This window comes from Echeneis naucrates, chromosome 10 (genome assembly GCF_900963305.1).
Source record: "Echeneis naucrates chromosome 10, fEcheNa1.1, whole genome shotgun sequence".
NCBI lineage: Eukaryota > Metazoa > Chordata > Actinopteri > Carangiformes > Echeneidae > Echeneis > Echeneis naucrates.
In genome coordinates this window covers 16,611,211-16,636,625 of record NC_042520.1, presented here as the reverse complement: position 1 = coordinate 16,636,625, position 25,415 = coordinate 16,611,211, and the positions used below count along the sequence as shown (strand labels likewise).

At 40.3% G+C, this 25,415-nt stretch overlaps 3 protein-coding genes across 3 annotated transcripts; 2 read left to right on the top strand and 1 right to left on the bottom strand.

Moving 5' to 3' along the window:
* Positions 1-3,105: 3,105 nt before the first annotated feature.
* drd1a (dopamine receptor D1a) lies at positions 3,106-5,071 on the bottom strand. Its single transcript, XM_029512685.1, has 2 exons — positions 4,882-5,071; positions 3,106-4,648 (listed from the first exon to the last, which is right to left on the bottom strand). Exon 2 carries the CDS (start codon positions 4,326-4,328, stop codon positions 3,186-3,188), a length of 1,143 nt encoding a protein of 380 aa, XP_029368545.1. The 5' UTR covers positions 4,329-4,648; positions 4,882-5,071; the 3' UTR covers positions 3,106-3,185.
* An 11,931-nt stretch (positions 5,072-17,002) lies between these two features.
* Positions 17,003-19,597, top strand: pin4 (protein (peptidylprolyl cis/trans isomerase) NIMA-interacting, 4 (parvulin)). The gene is made up of 4 exons (XM_029512936.1): positions 17,003-17,089; positions 17,254-17,321; positions 18,437-18,556; positions 19,145-19,597. Exons 1-4 carry the CDS (start codon positions 17,053-17,055, stop codon positions 19,301-19,303), a joined length of 384 nt encoding a protein of 127 aa, XP_029368796.1. The 5' UTR covers positions 17,003-17,052; the 3' UTR covers positions 19,304-19,597.
* A 1,249-nt stretch (positions 19,598-20,846) lies between these two features.
* faf2 (Fas associated factor family member 2) lies at positions 20,847-24,899 on the top strand. Its single transcript, XM_029512270.1, has 11 exons — positions 20,847-20,952; positions 21,784-21,852; positions 21,968-22,102; positions 22,363-22,439; positions 22,530-22,668; positions 22,805-22,890; positions 23,110-23,201; positions 23,409-23,586; positions 23,763-23,934; positions 24,045-24,188; positions 24,449-24,899. Exons 1-11 carry the CDS (start codon positions 20,890-20,892, stop codon positions 24,629-24,631), a joined length of 1,338 nt encoding a protein of 445 aa, XP_029368130.1. The 5' UTR covers positions 20,847-20,889; the 3' UTR covers positions 24,632-24,899.
* Positions 24,900-25,415: the final 516 nt, after the last annotated feature.

Sequence of the window (25,415 nt, the reverse complement as noted above, 5' to 3'; positions counted from 1 at the left end):
ACACACACCCTATCTTGTTGCCACCTCAGCCATCACTCTGAATGATGTCAGTCAAATTAATTGCTGTTCCCTTCTCGTGGCACGCTTGAGGAGATTTCACAGAAGCAGTGACAGTGTAGGGCCCAGAGAGAGCCAGTTTTAAAGGGCAACTCTGCCTGTTGTGTATGTGTGTGCGTATGAGTGAAAGAGAAAGAGCCATCATCGTAGTATTTACAGTTTATCATATTTCTAATGAGCACAAAGTTAATTTAATTTAAAGATTGTGCCTCTAAATCTTGCTGTTAAATGAGTCATTTATGACTGCAATCAAGCAAGCAAGATTTTCATCAGACAAGGCACATTTTACACCAAAATTCATAATTTTAAGACATGAACATTTGTGAAATATCACATACGTAGACCAAGATCTTAATTTGCTATGACAATCCAAACCAAGCTTCTGCAAAATCAACTTAAAATTTCATTTGTCCTTCAACAAACAGTTGTAGAAGTGGGTAACTGGCATCCCCTTTCCGCACCTCAATCCTCAATCTCCCCTTTCAAGTATCTAAATAGAGTAGGGCATGAAAGGTCTTGTGACAGTCAAGCTCCTAAAAAACAAAACGTCCCTGAAATTTGCAGTTGCTTTTTTTTTTTTTTTTTCTTGTTTTAGTTCTGACTCAAAATTCATGTTTCATTTTCAGACATTGTTTCAAGAGTCCAGTCAGTCATTTAAGGGGAAAAATAACTTTAATCCAACAAATAAATTCAGTTCAACAGAAGGAATTAAGAGGTGTCTGGCTTTATTATAGCACGCCACACATGACTGGCCCTTCCACTCTGCTAATGACCAGTTCGAAGACACGAACACCAAAGTAATGTGAGAGCCAAATTGTGGATGTGAGACAGGCTGACCCGATCAGGTTTTACCCTTTCGAGTGAAATACGCTTCAGGAAGTTTTGTTGTGTGGAGGTCACAGCCAATCACACACTGTGGATTTCATGAAACACACAATTTCCTATGATGAGTTATGCCGCTATGAATGTGACATAACATCTATGCAACTGTTACGCTTTTATAGCAGAGAGAGGTTGTTTATAGTAAAATACACACACCTATAGGTTTTGTTTGTGTCATGAATGCTCACTGTAGATACCTGATAAAGTTAAATACAGTACAAATCAGAGATAACTGTCCGATACGCCACCCCATTTTTTCATTTATAGGATCATTCCTGCATCTCATTGTCATGATCTTGATCGAGAGTTAGATTAGAATAGCGAAAGTTTTCACATCAACAATCCCTAGACTGCCACGAATTAGATCAGACCCTCGCTTGATAAAAATTTTGTCTGGTGGTCTCCCACATCTGACGATTCTTTTATTAAACAGAGTATTTAAGACCCATGACCTCATGAGCCTCACTCTGTTATTGTTTTACTTGAAACCTCTGAAATTATGGCAAAAAATGAATTATTCCCCTTTTTGCTGGGACCTTAAATCTCCCCTCAAGCAGCTGGTTTACTTTCTTAGCATTTCAATTGAAGCAAAATGTTAGAAAAAGGAGATCTGGTAACAAACAGACATGCCTTCAAATTCAACTGACAAGACAAAGAAATGCAAGCCTTCAGATAATCAGATCATATCTGATTATCTGTAAATCTGCACAAACATTTAGCACATCCTACCAACCCACTAGCTCTGACTTTGGCACACACACTTACCTTAGTTGTGTGCACTATAGTTTTGCTTCATATTTAAAATTCAAACAAATCCTTTTTCTTCTTTTTACTCATGCATTGTCACTTTTTAAAATACAACTGTCCCAGAGCAGCAGTTTCATGTGTGCTAAATTTTGGGCTTGCCACTAAAAAAAGTGGTTTTATTGATCTTCCCCAACAGTGGACTCTTTTACTTCTTGCCTGATCAAATGGCTGCTCGTATTTCTTGTCTTGTCAGATTTCATTTTTGTTATAATCACTTTTTTCCAGGTTTCCTCTGCCATTATTTCAAGGAGTGCAACATTATCATAAACAAATAGGAACCAAAACTAAACCAGCTAATCCAGTTTGGAAGATTCCTGTTCAAGGTGTAACAAATCAGTATTATCCTTTCATAATTAACTTAAAAAATCGAATTAAAACAGATTTATTCAAACATGATTAAATCAATTACAACTGTTTCAGCACCAAAACAAGCAGAACAATCAAAAACGGCAAGTCAAGCAAAACCTTTGTAAAGGTCTTTGTGTTTTCCATAAAAAAGTCGTCAGCTGTTGGTTCTGAAAAATACAGGACGCACACAGCAATATGAGAAACTCATCCATAAAACACTTTCAAGCAGTTAAATAAATAATTTATGTTCCGCCTGTTAAGTAAATTTGGTTTAAAGTTGTAAAGGTTTGACATCTGAACCTGCTGATTGACAAGCTGCTTTTTCCATGCCTGCAGACCTTCTGCTTCCAAAATAAATACTGACAAATTTCATTAGTGTGCACTCTTCAGGTTTTAAAGCATCTAATCAAATTTGTTCTCCTTCATGTCATATATAGAAGTGTTTTTTATTTTATTTTTTTTTTGATGAATTGTATCTACATGTTAATATATGTATAAACCTAATTTAGTTTGATGCATTACTGCAGGAATCCCTGCAGAGCCCAGCATGTGAATATAATGAATAATGCTATTTCCCCTGTTTAATTTAGTGTACTGTGCATCCTCAGTGCTGCAACTACACTTTATTTTGAGGGGCATGTTTTGACAGTGTTTGTGTATTTGTGTGTGTGTGTGTGTGTGAGATGGTATTGAAGAGAGCAGTATCTGACAGCATTAGGGAGTGTGCTGCCCAGTCATGAGATTATCTATTCCAGAGGCGTGTCAGCTCTGCTGCACTCCAATCCTCTCCGGCGTAACAGTGGAGAGTCTTAATATCAATCCCAAATGTCCTCCTTCCTCTCTCAGGACTTTCTTCAATCTGGAGACACCAAAGTAGTTACCCGGTGGACATGACAAGCTCGCTCACAGCCTGCACACAGGCCAGCCACTTGGCTAATGCAAACATGGGTACATATGGGGTCAGCACATCCTTCAGTCACACTAGTTAACACAGAGAGCAGCGTTCTTGTTCGAAGTCGGTCTGACAGCCTCAACAAGAGCGCTTGTACTCTTAGCATTAAGATGAGTCAGTGCTGTGAGAGAGTTGTGAGTCATTTCTTGTTTAGACTGACCGTCTCTTTGTTGTGGCCTCCTGGATACAATCTGTGGCAGCCCAGCAGGATGGAGAACGCCTTGCGGAAATCTGCATTGAAGGCATAGATGATGGGGTTGAGAGAGGAATTAGCCCAGCCAAACCACACGAACACGTCAAACGTGGTGGGACTGATGCAGGGGAAAGCCTTCCCTCCGCTGGACCGCTCACAGAAGGGCACCATGCAGTTGAGAATGAAAAATGGGAGCCAGCAACACACAAACACCCCCATGATGACTGACAGTGTCTTCAGAACTTTGGTCTCCCTCTTAAATGTCATTTTAAAAGAGCACTCAGACTCCGCAATGCTCGACCCTCCACTCATACTGTCGTGTCGGTTTTTGGCACTTTCGGCCGCACGCTCCAGGGCAGAGATCCTCCTTATTTGTCTGTGGGCAATGCGGTAGATCTGGGTGTAGGTGGCCACCATGATGGCCACAGGGATGTAAAAGCTGATCAGAGAAGTTGAGATGGCGTAGGTCCTGTTCAGGCTTGAGTCACAGTTCTCCTGGCTGTGGTAAGATGTAGCATTTAAACCTAGAGACAACCCACGGAGAGGAGTGTGAGATTTAGTTTGGGCCTTGTGCCAGTTGAGTTGCACTGGGATGAAGGAAATGAGGACAGACAGCGTCCAGGCGACACTGATCATCATATAGGCCACTTTCCGTGTCATCTTCCTCTCATAGCGAAAGGGGCTGGAGATGGCCCAGTACCTGTCCAGGCTTATTACACAAAGGTTCAAAATGGAGGCTGTGGAGCACATAATATCAAATGCTACCCAGGTATCACAAAACGAGCCAAATGGCCAGAACCCAGTGATCTCTGTCACTGCCTTCCATGGCATCACCAAGATGGCGACCAAGAGATCTGACACGGCCAGGGATATCACAAAAAAGTTGGTGACTTTAGAGCGAAGATGTTGAAATTTGGTGACGGCCACACAAACTAGAGTGTTTCCCAGCAAGGTGGTGAGGATGAGCAGGGCCAAGAAACAGCCGGTTAGGACACGGCTTGGTGGTGCCTCGTCCAAAAACCCACTGTCGACGACCGTTGTAAAGTTCTTGAGATCCATCCCTGAACACGTGTGGGTTGGAGTGTCCATTTAAGTCATACTGAAAAGTCACACTACACTACATCTGGTGGATTATAACCTAAGAGGCTCCCGTTCTGCAGCCAGAAAAAAAAAAACAAAAAAAAAACTAAAACATCTCAATCATTGTGTCTTCTAATGAACGATGAAGGATTTGCTGTTTGAGGCAAACCCTCTCTGGGCTGGACCTTTGACCCCTGGCTTTGTAAATCAGCTTTGACATCATGAAGAGTTAGTAACTTAATTCCTCAGCGTTGTGATCGGAGCTCCTCTGTCTGCCTGTTTGTAGGTCCCAAACTGTTGTAATTTCAGGAAGGCAATGTCTGTTTGCCCTGTGGATTCAAAAACGAAGCGATAAAACATTGGGTATGAGTTTCGCTTTCTTGTTTTATGTGTGTACCAGCTGTATTTTGCATTGACCATTCAGATTTCTGAAGTTATTGTCAGTACTGAGCTGGATTTGCAAAGAGCGCATTATAATTATGAAGGTATGCTGTCAGTCACTTACACTGCCCAGGCTAAACGATATTTTTGTCTCCATTTCAGTCTACGTCATCACACTCACCTCTTGCCCACATAAACGCGGTCAGCTGAGGACCATTTCAAAATGAACGTCCATCGCTCCTGTAACAACTTGTCAGCGCAAACTCCGTCCAAAGAGCGTCCCGTTCTCCGACTACATCCCCGATGAGCTCCACATCTCCGACCGACGTGCGTCAATGAATAATTCACGCAGACGGATTCAAATGTCACGCAGCCATCACCTCTGTTGCGGAGCTCTGACTCCCGCAGCCTCCCGGTGCGAGTCTGCGATCGGAGGATGTGCGTTCCCGCGTCTCGGCTTCACGCCGGCGCTCCCGTGTCGTCCCATTCAGGAGAAAAGGAAGAAGGGATGTGACCCTTTGGCGACCAGCTGTCCCACAATGCCCATAATACACAGCACGATCCTGATCGTGTGTGCTGACTTGGCATGAGTGGAGTCCTTTGCAGAGATTAGAGGTGACAAACATGTCACCAGCTGTCACCAGCGGTGCTTTTTCTTTCATTACATTCAATCTGCACTGTGGTGCAGCTCCGTCAAACCAAAGATGCAGGTTATAAAACTAAACCAGGGCAAGGGCCAAACAGTGGACAACGGGTTAGGCCTCTGAGGCCACCTAATGGAGAACGGCACCCGTTGCATCTGTGGAGGGAAGGGAAGCTGATTTTCATCAATGAAACAGAGAGATTATGAAACACAGATTGCTATGCCATGTCATGGCCAGACAGGAGGTCGTATCAGAAACCCTCAGTCCATCCACTGCCAGGTATCAGCCTATAGCCCCGATTGTCTGAGGGAGATGGTGCTGGCATCTTTCACAAAGAGCATCATGAAATGTGGAAACAATCATGACATGCCTGCTGTCAAATTACAGTGATGTAAATAATTCTGTCAGGAGTGAAAGACACAACTTTTGTTGGAAGCCCAAGAATGAACCGGAGAAATCTTCAGTTCACAGTTGAAACTTTATTTATTATTGTCACAGGTAAACTAAAGCAGTGTTGGCCTCAAAGTGACAGTTACCACATCCTGCTGGATCCCACTCAGTAAGAGCCCAGATATGTGGAAAAGTTTCACATTTATCTTCTTGGGCTGGGCGTGCCCCAAATATAATTGGCCAGTTAGCAGTGACATGGACAGGCCAACCACTGTCCATGCCTTGTTCTTAGAAAGTGTTCAACAATGTGTGTGAGTGTTGTTGTGGGCATGTAATTTACTGCAACAAACCTTACTGACCAGATAGAAAAGTTTCATCTCCTAGTTCGCAGATCAATTCTGTCCAGTCATGTTATCTTATAACATTCAAGGACATATACTGTGTAACATGAGCTCAGTAGACAGCTGCAAAACAGAAAATTAGGGTCAGTGAAAAAGTACAGAGGAAGCATACATGATGTCTTAAAACAAACAAGCCAATTATAACACTTTCACCTTTTTCCTTCACAAACATCTAGCCTATAACACATTTAATAGATGGGTTAGAGCATTATTATTTTCAACATTATTATCTATTTTTATTATTTTGAAAAAGAGCTTATGGTCAAAAATACTGCAACAAAGAAATAGAAGTGATTGGAGCTGGAACAAGTTTTTGATTCACCAATCGTGAACCCATTTCCAATAATGAGTTTTATAGACAAACAAGATGACATATTGAAAAAAAAAATGAAGTCAATTATTCTATTGGTGTGTTTACATTTGCACTTAATGTCTTCATAAAAAGGACAGGGTCCTTTTCCCCAGTCTCTTCCTGTGACCCATCAAAACCCTGGCAGCCAGTCGGGTTCAGGGTTTAAAGGTCAGAGGTGAGACCGGGGATAGAGCTGCAGTGCATTGTGAGCCGAATCCAGTGTGTCCCCCTGCACCTGCCTCTTTCCTGGGTTCAAAGAAGCAGCTGCTGCTAACTGCTGTGCAGTTCAAAGTGTCTCATTCAACAGAGCCCGCTGTTTAGGTTTTCTTACCATGCTGGTTGTAAAATAATTTTATGCTTGGACTAACTTTAAAACCCCCCGAGCCGCTTGCTCTCCTCAGTGAGATGTTATTAGGAGGATGAATGACAGATAAGGCAAACCTTGAGTCACTGCTGAAATTTCTGGCAGATAAAATGTTTCCAATTTTCAGAAATTGTCAGGCCGGGACCCAGAAAGGACTCAGATGCAGAGGTTTGCGAGGAACAAATCTCTATTTGTGCGAGCAATGATCTCAGAACCGAGTGAAGAACCAAAACAAGGCTATCAAAGGAGGAAAACGCTACGCTAAAGGGGTCTAACATCGAAAACAGAAAATGCTCCGTAAGGAGAGAAAAACCCTGACTAGACAAAACAACAACAAAAAACACTCACGCTACTAAGCGGAGGATATAAGGTAATTCGATGAAACGTTATGGGAACTTAAAAATCACTCGTAAGGAGGAGAACACAAAGGCTATAAACATTAATCTATTGAAAGTTATCTATAAACAAAAAAAAAAAATAAATCACTCATATAGAGGAAAAACTAAGGCTATAAAAGGACTAAACTAGGTTATGAAAATGACAACTTAAATTCACTCTTTCGAGGATCAACAGACTTGTACAAAAGGATCGAGGGCAAGGACGTGACGCTGGTGTGGGACGAGAAACGACGACACACTGGCACAAGACAAGCGGAAGACAGACTATTTGAGCTGTGGGGGAAATGGGGAACAGGTGGAGACAATCGGTAATCATGAGGGCACACAGGAAACATGAGGAAGGGCAAGTGTTCTCAAACGAGAGGAGAGTTCGGCATTTCAAAACAAAACAGGAAATGACGAGACACAATAAAGCCCAGACAAGACAACCTCACCACGGTGTGAAGAAATATTACTAGAGTCTTGAGCGTACATGTACATACTCTCAGGTTGCAGCCTGTTTGTGTGAATACATGTCTATGCAAGTCCATATATGGTCATTTGTGTGCTGGTATGCAAACTTCTTAATGCTCTCACCACCAGATGGAGAGAATAGATAGGATTTTGATTCGCTCTGATGCGGATTTATCTCACTAGATCTGCGTGATTCTGTTTCTTCTCATGCTTGCAAAGTCTTTTCTCAATCTCACAGTGTGCACCACACATTTAGGTCAAACAAGAGGTGAGGAATTGTGTCCTCTTCAACCTCAGCCCTTCCACATCAACATCTGCACACACCCCGGCATCACAGTATTTAAGTATCAATCGATTTGTTTGGAAGATTTGAAAACTTTATTTGCATCTGACTTCAAATTGGATTGAAAATAGAAAATGAATTATAAATACTAGCTCACAGAAAAAAATAGATTTAAAAATATTTATTTGAAGATAGCAGAACAACATTTCAGAAGTAAAAAATGTTTTTCATTGTCCTTTGTCCCAATCAATTATATGGGATGTTTGAGGAAATCAACAGATTTTAAATAAATAAATAAATAAATAAATAAATACATACGTATATAAATAAATAATAAAATAAATATGCATGAATAAATATATGAAAAGGCAATTAAAATAGAATGTGACAAGTAAAAATAATTCACCACTGAAGCACAACTGCAGAAAATAGAAAGCAGATGAAGGTCTTCATCTTCTTGTTAAATCATTCAGTTTTTTTGAATCTGTGACAAACTTTGTATTGCTTACTTGCATGAACAGTGCAGTTGAGATGAAGTTAAATTTGAGTCATTTAGTTTCCTAAAGAAATATTTGTAGTAACGGAAAACAGACTCCCTGTCCGTTTTCTTCATCTTTGAGCAAATTTCGTTGATCTGTAAGAAGGACAGACAGCGTTTGGGACATGTTACTGATGTAACTGTCATAAGGTAAACAGTCAGAGCTTTGGGTCTTTTGAGAAACACACAGTCAGAGTTTAGTTTCCTAACCTGGCAACCGTTTTCCAGCAGAGCCACATTTTTCTTGAGTTCATCGACAATGTGCATTTGATTCACTTGCACGCTGTGTAGCAGTTTTCCCAGCTCTTTAGCAAAGAAGCCTACACAAGAATGCTTCTGAAGAAAAAATTGCAGAGAGTGGGTCAGGCTTTCACGTCAACAGTAGCATGTAAAACAAAGCAGGCTTGAGACTCAGACGGCAGGTAGTGGTAAGATGTTACTCACGGGTATGCGGCTGCTAGGCATTGTGGGCACTGCTATCGAGTCTGGCTGCGGGAACAAGACATTAACTTCATAAATATATTAAGTAAAGCGGTAACACACAAAATGTAATCATTTCAAAACTTGATACTTACAGACGTGCCATTAAATGTAACAGATTGTTCTTCCTCGACAAGCATGTTCAGTCTGTTTATAATCTCCTTGTTCAAGTTCATGCAGGGATTTTTGGTGTTGCAGAGAGGCAGCAGGACCATAAGAGTTAATATGCATTTCATCATCCTGCAGCGCTGTTTTGATGTCTCTTCCTTTACACCCTCTTTTTGCTCTCTTTAGTTTGACTAGTGATGTGATTGCTATCTTTATACACCAAGAAAAAGGAAGTCTGTCAGCATTACACCTACACCATTCCTACTGGGTTTTTGTTTTTTTCAGTGTATTGCTGATGTATTGATAACAGGCTGAGAAAATTAAGTCATTTGCAGTGTTATTTATTATTTATTTTAAATTATTTTGAGTTCTCTTCACCATTATACTTAATTTTGCTTAATTTAGACCTGTTTGCCTCATTTGAGGACACTTGTCTGTCATTGCATGGTAGCCAAAGCATATTACAATAATCTGTGTACAATCATATCACCAACAATTCCCACCAACATTCACACCAAAAAAAAGTTCAGATGTTAAGAGGATAAAATCTTTCTAAATGGCAAAATAAAGCCATGTTTTAAGTTACGCCTACACAAAAGAATCTTTTATGAGATATTAAACCTGTAAATTATTGCAACAGTCACAAACATATGATGGAACACAATTAGATTTATTTTGTCATATTGTGTTATGTTAGTAGCTCTGGGCTATTTTATAATGATTCAACTTTTTGTGGTCAGGAAAACCCTATTTGTAATAGTATAACACAGAATAAGTAACCGAGGAATCTGTCATCATTTCAATTTTAGTCCCGTCAAGTCACACTTAAACTAGAAAATTGTGCTGTGGTTGAGAGGAGCTGGATGTGATGGGATGTGACTTTCATTCAACTGCACTTCAAAGGTTCCCATTACTTTTGTACTATACATACAAAGACCAGCATACCTAACCATCAGACTGCCCTAAATACCTATCTGGTTTCAATTAAGGCTGGCAAATATTACCAAAAATGTTATCACAATATATTTATTAATATACATCAAGACAATATAATTCTGATGTCAATATGGACACTTATTATGCCAACAGTGAATTTATGTACCTACAAACTTCAGAAAAATTTGTTCAAGCGAATGAAACCTTTGTCTATAACGCTAAAATATTTTGGACATAGAAGTAGTGCAAGTAAATCAATGTTAAACTTTTATTTGTATTCAGCCTTCATATACAAATAAGAAAAAAAAATCAAATAAACAATAACCTAAATTTTGTCAATATTAATATTTCAACTACAAAATAGGCTGAATATGTTATTCTTGTACATTGATCATTGGAGTCTATCAAGAAATGGTAACTGATCATATGATGTGCACATTTCTTTCATTTACCACTGAGTGTTGAGTATAATAAGTTTATCAGATTTCACTGCAAATATCATACAAGTACCACATCTCAGAGATCACCAAGTGATCAAGGAACAAACTTGACTTGACCCTAACCCTAACCCTGACTTGAATTTATGCTAGACATAAACTAAACAAAGTGACTAAGAGTAAGATGGTGTTCCCCTGCATATCTGAGGATGCCCATTTAAGTGCAAAATATGAATTAGTCTTAAAATAAAAGGAATTAATGCAATGAGTTCAATCAGCCTTTTGTTTTTTTCCCCCAGCCATATCTCTGACAACCATCTTCTGTGGTTTATGACATTGCAACATATTTAGAATTGATTGTGGGTTATGTAGTATTTTCTGCTTCATAGTTTCATTATTTAGCTGTAAATTCTTGTCTGTTTGTGTAATAGAGGATGATGGACGTGGGTGAAGGAGGGAGGCCGGTTGATAAAAGTCTTTACATGGGCAAAGTAAATATTTAGTGTTGTTTGAAAACCATCAGTCCTATTAGCTGAGCCTTTTTGATGCTGATTTGTGGTGCTATAATCTCAAAATCTGTAGCCTCAAAAGTTAAAGGAAAAATTTGTAAGTTTTGCTAATGTTACATAGCCAAAGTTAGCATTAACTGTTTATTTTTTATATATTATATTAAATTTATGAGTTTAGAAAGACCAAACAGAGTTACTCCAAATTAACCTTTTCCACATTTTGCAAGAGCATCCGGTCATGCTGTCACCTGTTACTGACTTAGTGTAGAGAAAAGGTAAATAAGTTGTGATGCACAAAACTATTGTGTTAATTAATACTTTCTTGCTATACTAGATTGCTATCTCTTATTTCATAGGCTCTTTGGAAATTTTGTGCAAGCATAATGATAATTTGGGGAAAAAGGGGCTATAGGGAGAATTTGAAATCCTGTCTGATATCTCACATTGAGACCACATACTTGGCCTAAAATTGAATTGAGAAAGTTGATGATATTGCAGATTTTGAGAAGTCATCACACACATTTTACCCTTTCCAGGCTCACATTTTGCACTTTTGATCAAACAGCGCACTTTTCTTCCAATAACCAAGGCCAGCTTGATCGTGAAAATCCCCATTATGAGCATGTTGTATGCTGTAGTTAGGTTTAACCTCACAGAACTGCAAGCACAAGACTGTTTGTTAGTGTTGTTTCTTAAATTAAACTGTTTGTCACTGACAGAAAGAACCCAATTTTTGCAACTTTAATCCTCTATGTCCATTTATTGGGCAGTGTGTTCTGTGTCTATGTGGTTAATTGTTTAAAAATGTATTTTCCCGTGATTGCTCCTTGAAAGAGCAATTGTCATAATCTATTTTTAAAGAGAAAAAACTACAACGATGAGTAGTAATGATGAGTAAAGTGAACTGAAACTCCAAAGGCAACCAGATGAAAAAAAAAAATTGCTCATGAAATTTGTTGTGGCTCTTTTTCATATCAAACCAACCTAATTCCATTATCTCAAACTGTAGTTAATAATATAACAATAACATATTTTATTTGTAGTGTATATATCATTGAAAACAATTTCAAACAAACATTGCTCCTCACTTAAAAGTGATAGTAATAATGCTGCCATGATAAAAAAAAAAAAAAAAAAGGTTATACTCGCAAATAGAAACCACAGTTTAATGTCAGTATCAGCCTAACTGTAAGAACTCTAAAATAAAATTACTATGTGCATTTCCTCTAAAGGCTACCTCTTTGGGACTTTGGTGGAGCAGTAACTCACTGACTCACACCATGTCTACTGTCAGTGTGGTTGCATATCACAGTCAAAGATAGTCTGAAGTGCTGTTGTCTCACACCATCAGTGGATAAAGAAAAAGATGCATCTGAAGGTGTGAATTTGTGGATGGTGTAGAGGAACATCACTTTAGGGGAATATTTGCACAAAGGGAAAGTTGTAGAATGGCAGAAAATGCTGTTTGCTGGAACAATTCCAAAACCAAGCCCTCATTTTATTCTTAACTCAGTTGTATTGTTTTCTTCTTCCGTCCTCATATTGAACATCTTTTGCAAAAGGAGTTTTCGCAAAACTTTTCAAGTCCCCAAGCTGCAGAGGCTCGGCTGTGGGAGCCCCATGGAGGCATGTTTTCCAGTCCGTTTGTCATAGTGGCTGTGGACAAAGAAGTAAATACCACGTGTATACCCTTATCAGTGATATCTGAAAATGACTTATTATTCATGTGGTTAGACTTTCTTGTAAGAGAAACATATCACTTACCTGTTCATAAAGACCTGTGAAGAAATGAGTGGATTGGTTCTTGGAAATTTAGCGTGGCTCTCCCTCACTGTCGTGTCTGCATGTTTTGTTACTTGTAAATGTATTGTGGGTGAACCTGAGACTGCTGAGTGCGGAAAAACTTTGGTCAACTCAGGAGAGATTGTGTGTTGATAAGCTACGAATTGTAACATTTCCGTTGAGAAACAATTCAACAGTGAGCCTAAGATATTCAAAGCTTTCCTTATTAACATCATCACTGGTTTTCCAAGCTGTCTACCTTGCAAATGCACAACTGCAATCATGTTAACGGAAAAAAATATTTCATGTAAGGCCTTTGTCACACCTCACCTGTCATGACACAATAATCTGAATGTGTATGCTGTAAGACAAAGCTTTTCTATTCAGCATGTCACTACTTTTTTAAGCATATTATCTTGATAAATAGTTTTCTAATAAATGGAGCAATAGAAAATTACAATTTAAGTAACGTTGCTTGATGATGTCATGTTGTGTTTGGATGGTGGGAGGTAACCGGAGTACCCGGAGGAAACCCATGCTTCTCATTGTGGGGCGACAGTGCTAACCACTATGCTTCTGTGCTGCCCCAGTGTGATCTTATTTTTCCTCAATGTTAATATGTCTAATATCTAACTTGTCGACATCTTCATGCATCATTTACTTCGTGGAGAGGCAAAATTGTGTGCATATTTTGCTTCTGTCTGGTTTTGAGCCAGAGATAAAGAGCCAGACTTGCAAAGAAGTTATATGTATGAGATATGAAAAAGAAGTTCTGAATCCAGTTCAGACATTTGGACAAGTGCTTTGCCAGAACTTTCATATCATTTTCAAAGGTAATGGTGTGATATTTTATTCATGGTTTCCTAATCTTTTGCGGGTGTTTTTTTTTGTTTGTATAAATGTCACTATAATGTCATATGGTGGAGCTCATTGTCTTTGTAATATAAAATGCATAAACTCAAACAAACGATAACAACAGATATTTTACTGTTCTGTTGAAGGCTGTAAAAGTGTTTTCAGCCCTTCTCTTTCAGTGCTTTCAGTGTAATGGTCAATCCTCCAGCGTCACAGAACTGAAACTCGTCCTCCAGGCTGTCGTCGTCATGTAGTAACAAAGGAGCAGGAGCATAGATGAAGTCCAATTTATACTCCTCATCTTCCTGAAAGTCATCGGAATAGTCCAATTGCTCTGAAATGTCAGGAAATGCTGTAAGACAGAAAAACTCGGACATAGCTATATACCAGGATTGAAGGCCTGTTTTTTGATCATGAAAACAACTTCCATAATTAGAAGCTATAGTAATATAGTAATTGTAAAACATTCAGATTTTTTCTTGTAGGAGTCAGTCTCAAATGTGAGAATGATGTGAAGTCTTTTGTGACTGAATTCAAAAAGCAGAACTGATCTGAAAGTCAAAGTATTTTGAGACATCTAATATTTAAAGTGCATGATGCCACGGCAGACAGTTTATCACCTACATTTGGCACCCATTCGTGCAGTCTAAATAGTGGTGTGTTAAACTTTTCATTGAACTAATACACTTCATTTTAGAGTATTGGTTACAAATGACCTTTTTGTATAAACAAACAAGAAACTGTACTTTGAAAGTGATTTGTTCAAGATTCAGTTACTGGTTCCCAAGCTTTTTGGCTTGTGATTCCTTTCCAAAATAAAAAAAAAAAAAAAAAAAAAAAGATCACTTTCATTCTACAGCAATGAACTCAAGAAACTTTTCAGATTTTTTTTTTCCATTTCAAAGCTGATTGAGACAAAATGACCCAAGTGAATCCAGATTTATGTCAGATTTATGTTTTCTTCTTTTCACCAACATATATCATCACTTGACCTCCAAGGTTACCCTTGTGAGCTTGTGGAGAGAGCTAGTCAAGCCTGTGTAAAATGAGTGTTTTAACTTTTGATCGTTTTAGCTACTTTTGTTTATGAAACTGAATTTAAACATGTATCTTTTAAGAAAGTGTTTCCTGTTGTGTTTCCAACTCTGTGTCACCGTTGAGCTCAGCACTCCTAATTTCACTCACTGTGTTCATCTGGAGAGGGCAAACTTTCATTCTCATCAAAGTCCCCAGAATATTGACCACCACATTGTGTGTGTCCTCCAATGCATGGAGCATCACAGTCTTCCTCCTCATCATTGCTGTCACTGTCCTTGATCATGTGTTCTTTTTCTCCCCGTAAGTGGGATGGACTGAGACCATGTAGGCTGTGTTTGCCTTGTCTTTGTTGTTGATATCGCAACTCCGTCCTTTAGATTCAGCCACAGCAGCACAGTCAGTCACTGTGTGTGTGACTATCTAAGTGCTCCTGCATATAGACACTGCTCAATATGCAGGCCGCACTCGGCCTGTGTTCTGGATTAGGGCAGAGCATCCTCTTGATCGAAGAGGAGACGTTGTTTGAGTATATGTTGGGCACAGGATCATACTCGTCTTTGGTAATCTTGTGCAACAGACTCAGCAGATTTGTTGCAGCAAATGGAGGGCTGAGAGTACAGAGCTCATGAAGCAGACAGCCAAGAGCCCAGATGTCAGACTTGGAGCTGTACGGGATGTCCTGGCACAGCTCAGGACAACACACGTGGAGGCCATATCAGCTGTGTTGTTCATTACTCTGGATATCCCAAAGTCCCCTAATTTCACCACATCTTGCTTTGTCAGCAGTACATTTGAGGGTTTGATATCCCTGTGTAATATTTTAGCTGTGTGGATTTAATCCACAGCTACAGTCACCTGCACAAACCAGCCCACCACAGTGTCCTCTGTGAAAAAGCCCTGGTTTCCTTAGTTTTATTTTATCATCTGATGTCCCTCCATCACAATGTAGATACATCTGACCCCAGGGTTGACGAAGGCATCGCTGCACGTGAGAGAGAGAGAGGGCCGGCCGTCATCTTCCGCTGCAAGCTGTGTTCATGTTTGTGTTCGAACAACGCCCTGCAGCCCGTTAAAGAGCAACAAGTCAGTGTCAAAGCTGATTTTTTTTTTTTTTTTGCTGTTTTTATTTTCAGGAAAAAAAGTTCTTCCAATTAGTGCAGGCTTTTTTTTTCTTTTTATTTATTAAAAAATTTTAATATTATTAATAGGCCTTTTTTTCTGCCATCGTTGTTATTGTCACCAGTCTGTCACTACACAACATAGGCTCCTACTGAAACTGTTATCGGTGGACGGATGGAGCAGGGGCCCCCATCTTCGCTCAGCTCTACAACAGCTCTCTGCAGCTGGGTGAGGTGTTCTCCTGTTTCAAGCACTGCACCATCACTGGACTGATTAACTACAGACCTGTAGCGCTGACATCTGTAGTTAGGAAAACCTTTGAACACCTGCTGCAGGCGCTCATGAAGTCACTCGCAAGTGACCTGCTGCACCCACTGCAATTTGCCTAACAGGTCTGTAGACCATGCAGTCGACATGGGACTGCATTACATCCTGCAGCCCCTGGATGGTCCTCGAACATATGCGTGGATCCTGTTTGTGGACCTCAGCTCGTCATACAACACCATTGCCCCCCAGACCCTCTACTCCAGACTGTCCCAGGTCGCTGTGCCATCTGACCTCTGTCAGTGGGTATTCCGCTTCCTGACCAACAGGAGCCAGCAGGTAAAGCTGGGACAGTTCACCTGAGACATCAGGACCATCTTTGCTTACTACGTGTGCAGTCTTGGTGGGCCAAATCCACTTTAAATATAACCATTTTCATAATTAAAAAAAAAAACATAAAATGATAAATCAGTAGTTGTTGAAGTCAATAATGGTAATGTTAAATGAGCACTTTAAGGTCTTCACAATCTGAACCAAGTCCAGCCCTCTTTTCTCTTTTTGCTGCTTGAAGCTTTTGCAGTGAGATTTTATTTATTTTTTTCTGTGTGCGCGCAACATCTCATCATGCTTTGAATATAACACCAAGATGGAAAGCTATACTACCCCCCACACCTAGAGATGAAACCTCCACTTTTAAAATTATATGAAGTTAGTTTCCAACAAGCGCGGATACATCTTAACGAAAGGAGGCATCCAGATTATAAAACCTGTTAACAAAACAAACTTTCTCTGTAATCTTGTTGACAAACAGGCTGAAACAACCTTCTTTGCTGAGGTCAACATACGGCATCATTTTGGTTCGTTGCGCTAGGTGGCAGTGTGACTATTAACTGGCCTCTGCCAATAAATCAGAGAAGAAGAAGACAACGAAGCCCCTTGGTGCGTCTCGGCGCAAGTTACTGCGCATGACCACGTGCTAGTGTGTTTCACTTTTATTAAAAATGCCACCAAAGGGTAAAGGTAGCAAAGGCGGTAAAGGTCAGTAACCGGGGGTGGTTTGTAGTGTGTTACTCAGCCCCAGGCCCTTCCTGCCTGCCGGAGACCACTGCATTGTGTTCTTGTGTGATGATGGTCGCTTGGTGATGTGTGTTGTAATGTTGCTGTATGTTGCTCTCCTGGTGCTGAATGCCGGCACTGTGCAGGAACTGCTTCAGGAAGTGCAGAGGCCGACAAGAAAGAAAAAGCACCAAAGGGAGGCACATCCGTCAAGGTAACTGATTTATTTTTAGCCGTGATGTGGAGGTCGGGGGTGAAAGGGGGAACTTCTCACAGTCTCACTGAGTGACTGAGATGACGGAGAGATTCCGTGGTGTGCCTGGCCTCTGGTCTCAGCATGACGCATATGTTGTTTAACACCCAATAAAACAACAAAATTTCCAATCGCCCACTGCGTGAGCTGGGGGGTGGTGTCATACATGACCTTTTGGTTGGTCATTCGCAAAAACACTTAGAGGTTACGTTGGCATGACTACATCAAATGAACTCAAGACATATCAGTCACCTTCACACACTAATGCCAATTTCCTTTTCTTACTAAACTTTCCTATAGGTTTCTGATGTGGTAACTGTAGTGGCCATTAAAATACACTGTACACACGCACATACATGGCATGACATTGAGAGGACTTAAGCTTTGAGATATTGTGCGTTACAATGATGGATGTGCCATTAGAAGACAGTGAATTGTGACCATAAAGAGATGCATGTGGTTAGGGACAATACTCAGATAGGCTTTGGGGTTAAAAACATGCTAAAATTAAACGGCCCAATGTGTGTAACACCAGAAATCCAGATTAATCGGAACAGGATCAGATTTATATATATATATATATATATATATTTTTTTTTTTTTTTTTTTTTTTTTTTTTTTTTCCAGATTTGGTGAGCCTGCATCTACTGTATCCTCAGATCAGTTCTGGCTGACAGGCCGATATGTTAGTGTAACCCATCCTCGACAGGGTTTGATGTCATGTAACCCGTTACATGACATTACATTTGAATTGTCTTTTGTCAGCTCCAACCAGCCGGTTTATTTTCCTCTGGCCTGTGACATCTTCATTGTCTTTCCATTCACAGACTTGGGCACACTGCATACAATTTTGTTTTAAGCACCATTGTGAGTAAACTACAGATTGCTGTGACAGTTTAAAAATGGCTCAAATCAGCTTGGCAGACTGCAAAAATGATGCAACAGTCAATGTTAATAAGATTATATTTTTGATGACATTTACTGAAACTCCTGAGTTTCGGATTGTTTATTCCCAAAGATCTCTCACAGATTGATTATTCCTGAAAATCTGTGTTTTTGTGGTTTGCGTTCCCCAGGTTCGGCATATCCTTTGTGAAAAACATGGAAAATGCATGGAAGCAATGGAGAAATTGAAGGCTGGAGTTCGTTTCAGTGAAGTAGCATCACAATACAGCGAAGACAAAGCGAGACAAGGGGTAAGAATGCTCCATTGCATAGTTTTTGTTCAGTTTTAGACTCATGACTGCTTTTACTGTATGATTTAAATTATTTCACTTTTTTAACTGTAAAACCTAACAGGGATTGTGTTTAGTATTTTGCCTGGAGTAGTTTCATAAAAAATAGTTAAAAATCTTTTTTTTTTTTTGTTTGCTTTCCATTGTTACCATAATGTTACCATGTAACATTAACATGTTACATCTAACATTTTCATCATATAGTTTGTTTTGTAACAAAAAGCTCAGAACAAGTGTTTCACTTAGTTAAAGCCAATGCGCTTTTAAAAACTGAATACACCCTAATTGATAGCGATAGATATAGGACATATAAGGAAAATGATACACAAGCGTGAAGTTTTTTTTAAAGTTGTTGGGGTGATGCATTTCAGATTGCATAATACTTGATTGCTCACAGGAATATGTGTTGTTTCCATTAACACCTAAACCTCATGATTGCAAAAGTGCTAATGTGTTTCCAATCATTAACAGAGATTAAGTCTGTGTTGGTCATGTTAAGTCACTTACCTGGGAATGACTCTTTCTTCCTGGCTGTCATGTTGATGACAGGGTGATCTGGGGTGGATGACTCGTGGATCAATGGTTGGACCTTTCCAGGATGCAGCATTTGCCTTACCTGTCAGTTCCATGGATAAACCAGTCTACACAGACCCTCCCGTCAAGACCAAGTTTGGGTACCACATTATTATGGTAGAAGGAAAGAAGTGACATGGGATTACTCAACATTTGAAATCAGGACATACAAATTCTACAGCCTGATAGATTTTGAAGCTGATGATTTCTTGGTTTTGCTTCTTTGTATTTCTTGTCTAAGGACAAGAAAAAGTAATGATCCTGTTGTGAAATACTGTCTGGTTGGTCCTTGGTAAACACACGCTTCTACAATGACAATGCAAACTTTGCATTCACATAACTGCCTGGGTGTTCCTTTTCTGTTTGACTTGGTTTGTGGAGCTCAAACCACAAATGGCCAATAAATTTATTTTCACTGATAGGACAAGATGTGTAAGGTTTGTCTGTGTCTGTATTTTTACCAAGCAAATTTGTCAAAAAGAGCACTTTGACTCTCCTCAGCACTCCTGGGAAAATATTTGGTGGACCAGTGATGCCATGATTTAACTGACCGATATGAAAGTATGCCTGAGGTGTGGTTAGCTGGAGGGATCATCATAATTAATGGCTGCTCGACTGCCGCTCTGCCTGGACAGCCCATCATCATTGAAAACAATAATTCCCAGCTCATTCCCAGCTCAAAGGTCATTTATGGGGTAATATCACAGTGGCTGTCCTGTGCTAAAACTCTGTAGAGAATCTGAGTGGTACCAGCAGGACAATGGCCCTACATTTATTCAGCTATGTTGTTCAGGGGAGCACACTTGTTGACTGCTTCGGACCAGGGGACAGACATTTCCGAAGACTATTCTAATCATCATAACTATTCTTACCTTAGAATAGTACCTTACCACATTTTCTCATTCAAATGAAAAGGAAATTGTGGCCAAACTTTTGACTGGTGTATATTATGTTGTAAGAGAGGAAAAAGAGGAATCCAATTGAAAACTTAATTAACAAGATGCTCTCCTATACTAAATTTACATTTTTGAGTGGCAAACTTCAACAGCGTTGTTTCAAATGAATTAGCATTAAAGACTCACATGAGAAAATAGGCGTTATACAGAATGACTTGCTACAGGGCTCTTTGACTGTGCAGTAGTTTCACAGCAGCCCCCACATCACTTATTTCCCTGAAACCGACTTTCTGAACAGATGATCGTCTACCAAGTTCAGATTGAATTTCTAAACACTCTAGCTGGTTGAAGGGTTAATGAATATTTTACTTCAACACATGTTCATATGTATGGGCAGGGTGGTTGGCGGTCATCAGACAAAACCTCCTGTTTGGTTCTTTGAGATGAACACAGTGATAATGTGAGCTGAGAGCTAACCCTAGTTTAGGGCATTTACTGTGGCAAAAAAAAAAAATCACACTATATTTTTTAATTATGAAGCAGGTTGGCATTAAACATATTCCAGTGACATTAGTTGGAAACACATATACTAACAAGAGTTATTTATAGTTTATAGATATTATACACGCTGTGCGTGAATGTAAAGATGGTTCTCCCAGTTTGTGTGTTTGTGTAAGGGTCGGGTGTGCAGCTGGGGGGCGCAGGCCGGAGAGGTGTCCTCCGGGCGGCCAGGCGGCGGTAGCCCGACAGACGGTGGCCAGTCGGCCCGCACCGGGAAAAGGCAGGGGACGGTGGAACGCCTTGGTAGATGATTGGTGAGGTAAGATGGCGGCGCCAGAGGAGCCAGAATTATCCCAGGCGCAGACCGAAAAACTCCTCCAGTTTCAGGTCAGGGCACGGAGTAAATACAACATCAACATGTGCATATTTCCAACCCGATGCTGTTTACGCTATTTTTGAAAGTTGGTCGCCGCGAACCGGAGGATTTGTACGCGTTCAAGCGCTTTCTGCACAGTCAACTTGGGGAACGTTACTCCCCCAATGTTACCCGTCAACAGGAGCTAACGCTAGCAGAGCTAGCTAACGTTAGCCGAGCTAGCTAACGAGTTAGCTCTTTTCAAGGACCACGGGGGTACTTTAATAGCGTCACCGCTGTTTTATTTTAACCACGGCTGTGCATCCACACCGAATATGTGGCTTAGTGTCAGTCGTGCTGCGTTTTGGCGGAAATCTTTGACTTGACGACAACTTGGCTAAAGATGGTTTCCACTGACGCTCCCCGACACTTGCTGAGTTAACATTAGCAGTGATGGTCGAGCTGTCACCGAAGTTTCACAGCGACGCAGCAGTTTGCAGTGTCACATTAAACAAACGGCAGTGTGAGTGATGCAGCTTCCCTCGGCCATCAGTGTGAGAGACAGCCAAGCCTTTAAAATCACTAGTCAGGGCAGCTAGCTAACGTCAGCCTGGGTGGGTTAAATGAGCAGTTTCTCTGTTTATGCTTTTTTTTTTTTTTTTTATAGCAACTACATTACTAACTAAATTGCAGCCGATCGGCGGTCATCATAATTTTACAGCCGGTTTAGCTGTGTGTGATTCCTGTTAGCTGTTTTCAGGAGGAACTTGTCACAGCGAAGTGGAAACATAAGAGCTACACAAACAAACGGACTTCTCTGCTTTTCTGCTCATGTTTTCACCCTGACTCTGTTTATTTAACAGGACTTAACTGGGTTGGAGTCTATGGACCAATGTCGTCGAACATTAGAGCAGCATAATTGGAACATAGAGGTAAAGTGGCACATGTGGCAGCTGTGCTCACACTTGTCTGATATATCTCCTGTTCTTTGACTGGCTGAAGGACTAATCCAAGAGTGATGATCTGGATACCTTGTGTGTGTTTCAGGCTGCAGTGCAAGACAGACTTAATGAGCAGGAAGGAGTGCCCAGTGTGTTTAACCCTCCACCATCCAGACCATTACAGGTCAATACAGCAGACCATAGAGTATATAGTTACATCGTGTCAAGGCCACAACCCAGGGTAAGTCTGCAGGCTTACACGTCTGCACTTTGGTGTGACATCTGCATAGATATAGAATGTTTTTACAACACCAAACTAAATACGTGCAAATGAGTCCTGATGTATTGTTAAATTGTTTTTCATCATGTTTTTGAATTTATGGTATCACCCAGTCACTGTTTTGATATCACAAGTTCAGTGACTCTTTGTTTTTCCAAATAATTTCTTCATCTCCAATGTCATTGTATTTTTCAACAAGCTGCATTGGTTCTTCTTTTCAGGGGTTACTAGGATGGAGTTACTACTTGATAATGCTACCATTCAGATTTACATATTACACACTCCTGGACATTTTCAGGTATTTCAATATTTAATTGATGTAAAATTGTAGCTGCAGGACAGAGGAGGGTGATAATTGATGGCATAATGTCTGCTTGTGTTCCTCTAGGTTTGCCCTGCGGCTCATCAGACCAGATCCTCGTGGTCGTGTGACGGACCCTGTTGGTGATGTTGTGTCCTTCATTCATAGCTTCGAGGAGAAGTATGGTCAGGCACACCCTGTGTTTTACCAGGGAACTTACAGCCAGGTCAGTTCAGAGAGACAGTTAATATTTTTCTTCTTCATGGGAAGTTCAATCATTCAACAAGTTGAACAACATATTGTATTGTTGTGGTTTTTTTTATTGTATTTATTTATTTATTTATTTACTGTAACACATTTAGGCACTGAATGATGCCAAACGGGAACTTCGGTACCTATTAGTGTACCTTCATGGGAACGATCACCAAGACACTGATGAGTTTTGCCGGTATGATTCTTATTTTTTGTGCTTATCATGTGAATGTCAGTCATCACAATATGCATCACAATAAACCTGTTGCGTGTTTAGTACAGTTTGCTTGGTTTTCGCTTCATGGTTTAAAAACACATAGGCGTATTAATGTATTACCTTGCTGTTTTCTAACTAAGTGCTCATTAAAAAGATATGATCTGTTAAAGTTTGTGCTACTGATCTGTCACTTCATAGCTCCACATTATGTACAGAAGAGGTTATAACCTTCCTCAACACACGAATGCTTTTTTGGGCATGCTCAACTGGCAAACCTGAGGGCTACAGAGGTATGAAAATTTATTGTTCTTTAATTATGAATCAATTGTTAACGGAGGTTAATATGAATAAAGTAGCGATCCAAACCTTTCTGCATGCTAGCTACAACAGGGGCTGACTAGGATGTGGATTGTTTTCTGCTTGTTTGTGTTAACTGACCCTCTAAAGCAATAATGTGTGTAGTAGCAGCACTAGAAGCATATTTTGTTGTGTTTCAGTGTCTCAGGCATTGCGAGAAAACACCTATCCATTCCTGGCCATGATAATGCTGAAGGACCGCAAGATGACTGTGGTGGGAAGGCTTGAGGGCCTAATTCAACCAGAGGACCTCATCAATCAGCTCACCTTCATCATGGATGCCAACCAAACATATCTGATGTCAGAACGCCTTGAACGGTATGAGATATCAGTTGTAGATAACGGTCCTTCCAGATATTATATATAATCTTAATAGTTATCACAGCTTTCATCAAAATAATGACTTGCTGGAGCAGGTTTCAGTCTGAAAGAAACAGTCCTGTGTTAAAAGCTGCCAGCCAGTGTGCAGCTAAAGAATAATGCTTTTGTGTCAGGGAGGAGAGGAACCAGACCCAAGTGCTAAGGCAGCAGCAAGATGAGGCCTATCTGGCCTCCCTCCGTGCTGACCAGGAAAAGGACAGGAAGAAGAGGGAGGAGCAGGAGCAGCGCAGACAAGAGGAGGAGAAGGTCCGACAGAGTGCTCTCGCTGAGGAGCGGAGACGCAGAGTGAGTCCTTCTCCTTTTATGATGTAAATGCCAATTCACACATCATTTTTAAAAACAGAGAAGTCATTTTTCTTTCTTTTCTTCGTTCACTTTTTATTGTGTGACTGTAGACACTTGAAGAGGAGAAAGAAAGGAAGTCAGAATGTCTTCCTCCAGAGCCTCCTGCAGATGATCCAGAGAGTGTCAAAATAGTGTTTAAGCTGCCCAATGACACACGAGTAGAGAGACGATTCCTCTTTGGGCAGTCTTTGACGGTGAGTACCACAGTTAATTGAACTGCTTACCTGGTTAGTTCTGATTTATTTTAAGTGATCCAGTGATTTTCAGTAGGTTTGATAAGGAAATCAGTCTCAAGAGGGTGTAAAAACATGTACAAGACACTTTCATTCCATCTCAACACCAACACCATTTTTGGACTGGAGCAAAAACCTGCACTGCTGCTCACATTTGTTTTTCAGATGCTGTCATCCTCTTGGCTTAATGCTCTTTTCACATGCACATTTTTCTTCTGCAGGTAATATACGACTTCCTTTTCTCTTTGAAAGAAACCCCAGAGAAGTTTCAGATAGTTACAAACTTCCCTCGCCGAGTCTTGCCCTGCCTTCCGACTGAAGAGCAGCCCAACCCACCCACACTGAAAGAGGCTGGACTCAGTCGCTCCGAGGTCCTTTTTGTTCAGGACCTTACGGACGATTAATAGATGACATACCTCCTCTACATGGAAACACATTTTCCTTCGATTCCCCCTTGCCCCACAGCTTTTTTTTTTTATTATTATTATTATTTTTTTTGTCCTTTTCTTCTTCTGTTAAATGGCCATTATGCACAAGGGGATCAAAGAGATAAAATCCAGACAAGGAAAAATGAAAGCCACCTTGCATCCAGTCCTTGTTCAGTTGTGTTTACAGGGTTCCCTGTAGCCTGGAAAGTCTTGAATTTTATCAAATAAATATTTCTTGAAGTCATTTCTTGAACTCATCTTTGTATCAGTGTGAAGAAGGAAGATTGTTTTCCATTGTCTGTACTAGTTACCCGTTAATCCTTGTCCTTCCTCATCAGTAATTGTTGCAGCAAATGATTAACCATCTACTGAAATATAAACTGAAGCAGTAGTATAGCTTTGCGCAGAACAAGAACCATTTCCCGAATTAGTTCATGACAACTAGGCAACTGAGGAGGGCAGGTTGCATTAATGCCGACTGACACATGCAGGATGCAGCATGGAAAAGTATGTATTTCTATGAAGGTGTGAATGCCTTGGCTACCTTTCTGTCAAACCTGATGTTTGCTTCATTTGTCCTAATTCAACACCCTTTTTGCCTTAAGTTGACACATGCTTCCTCCACAGTGAGCGACGGGCACAGAGATGGTCTAAATTGGTTTGGCGTTGCTGTTAATCCATGTGGTGTGGAGAGCAAATGTACTACTTCAGGGAGCAGGTTGGTGGATTTGGACAAAAAAAAGAATTGTGGGAACCCTGT

Excerpts from the sequence above, each read along its gene's own strand:
- drd1a (XM_029512685.1), bottom strand. The coding sequence starts at position 4,328 with ATGGACACTCCAACCCACACGTGTTCAGGGATGGATCTCAAGAACTTT.
- pin4 (XM_029512936.1), top strand. The coding sequence starts at position 17,053 with ATGCCACCAAAGGGTAAAGGTAGCAAAGGCGGTAAAG. Across the intron at positions 17,090-17,253 it reads AGGTAGCAAAGGCGGTAAAG|GAACTGCTTCAGGAAGTGCA; the intron begins GTCAGTAACCGG and ends GGCACTGTGCAG. Across the intron at positions 17,322-18,436 it reads AGGGAGGCACATCCGTCAAG|GTTCGGCATATCCTTTGTGA; the intron begins GTAACTGATTTA and ends TGCGTTCCCCAG.
- faf2 (XM_029512270.1), top strand. The coding sequence starts at position 20,890 with ATGGCGGCGCCAGAGGAGCCAGAATTATCCCAGGCGCAGACCGAAAAA. Across the intron at positions 23,202-23,408 it reads CAAACCTGAGGGCTACAGAG|TGTCTCAGGCATTGCGAGAA; the intron begins GTATGAAAATTT and ends GTTGTGTTTCAG. Across the intron at positions 23,935-24,044 it reads CTGAGGAGCGGAGACGCAGA|ACACTTGAAGAGGAGAAAGA; the intron begins GTGAGTCCTTCT and ends GTGTGACTGTAG.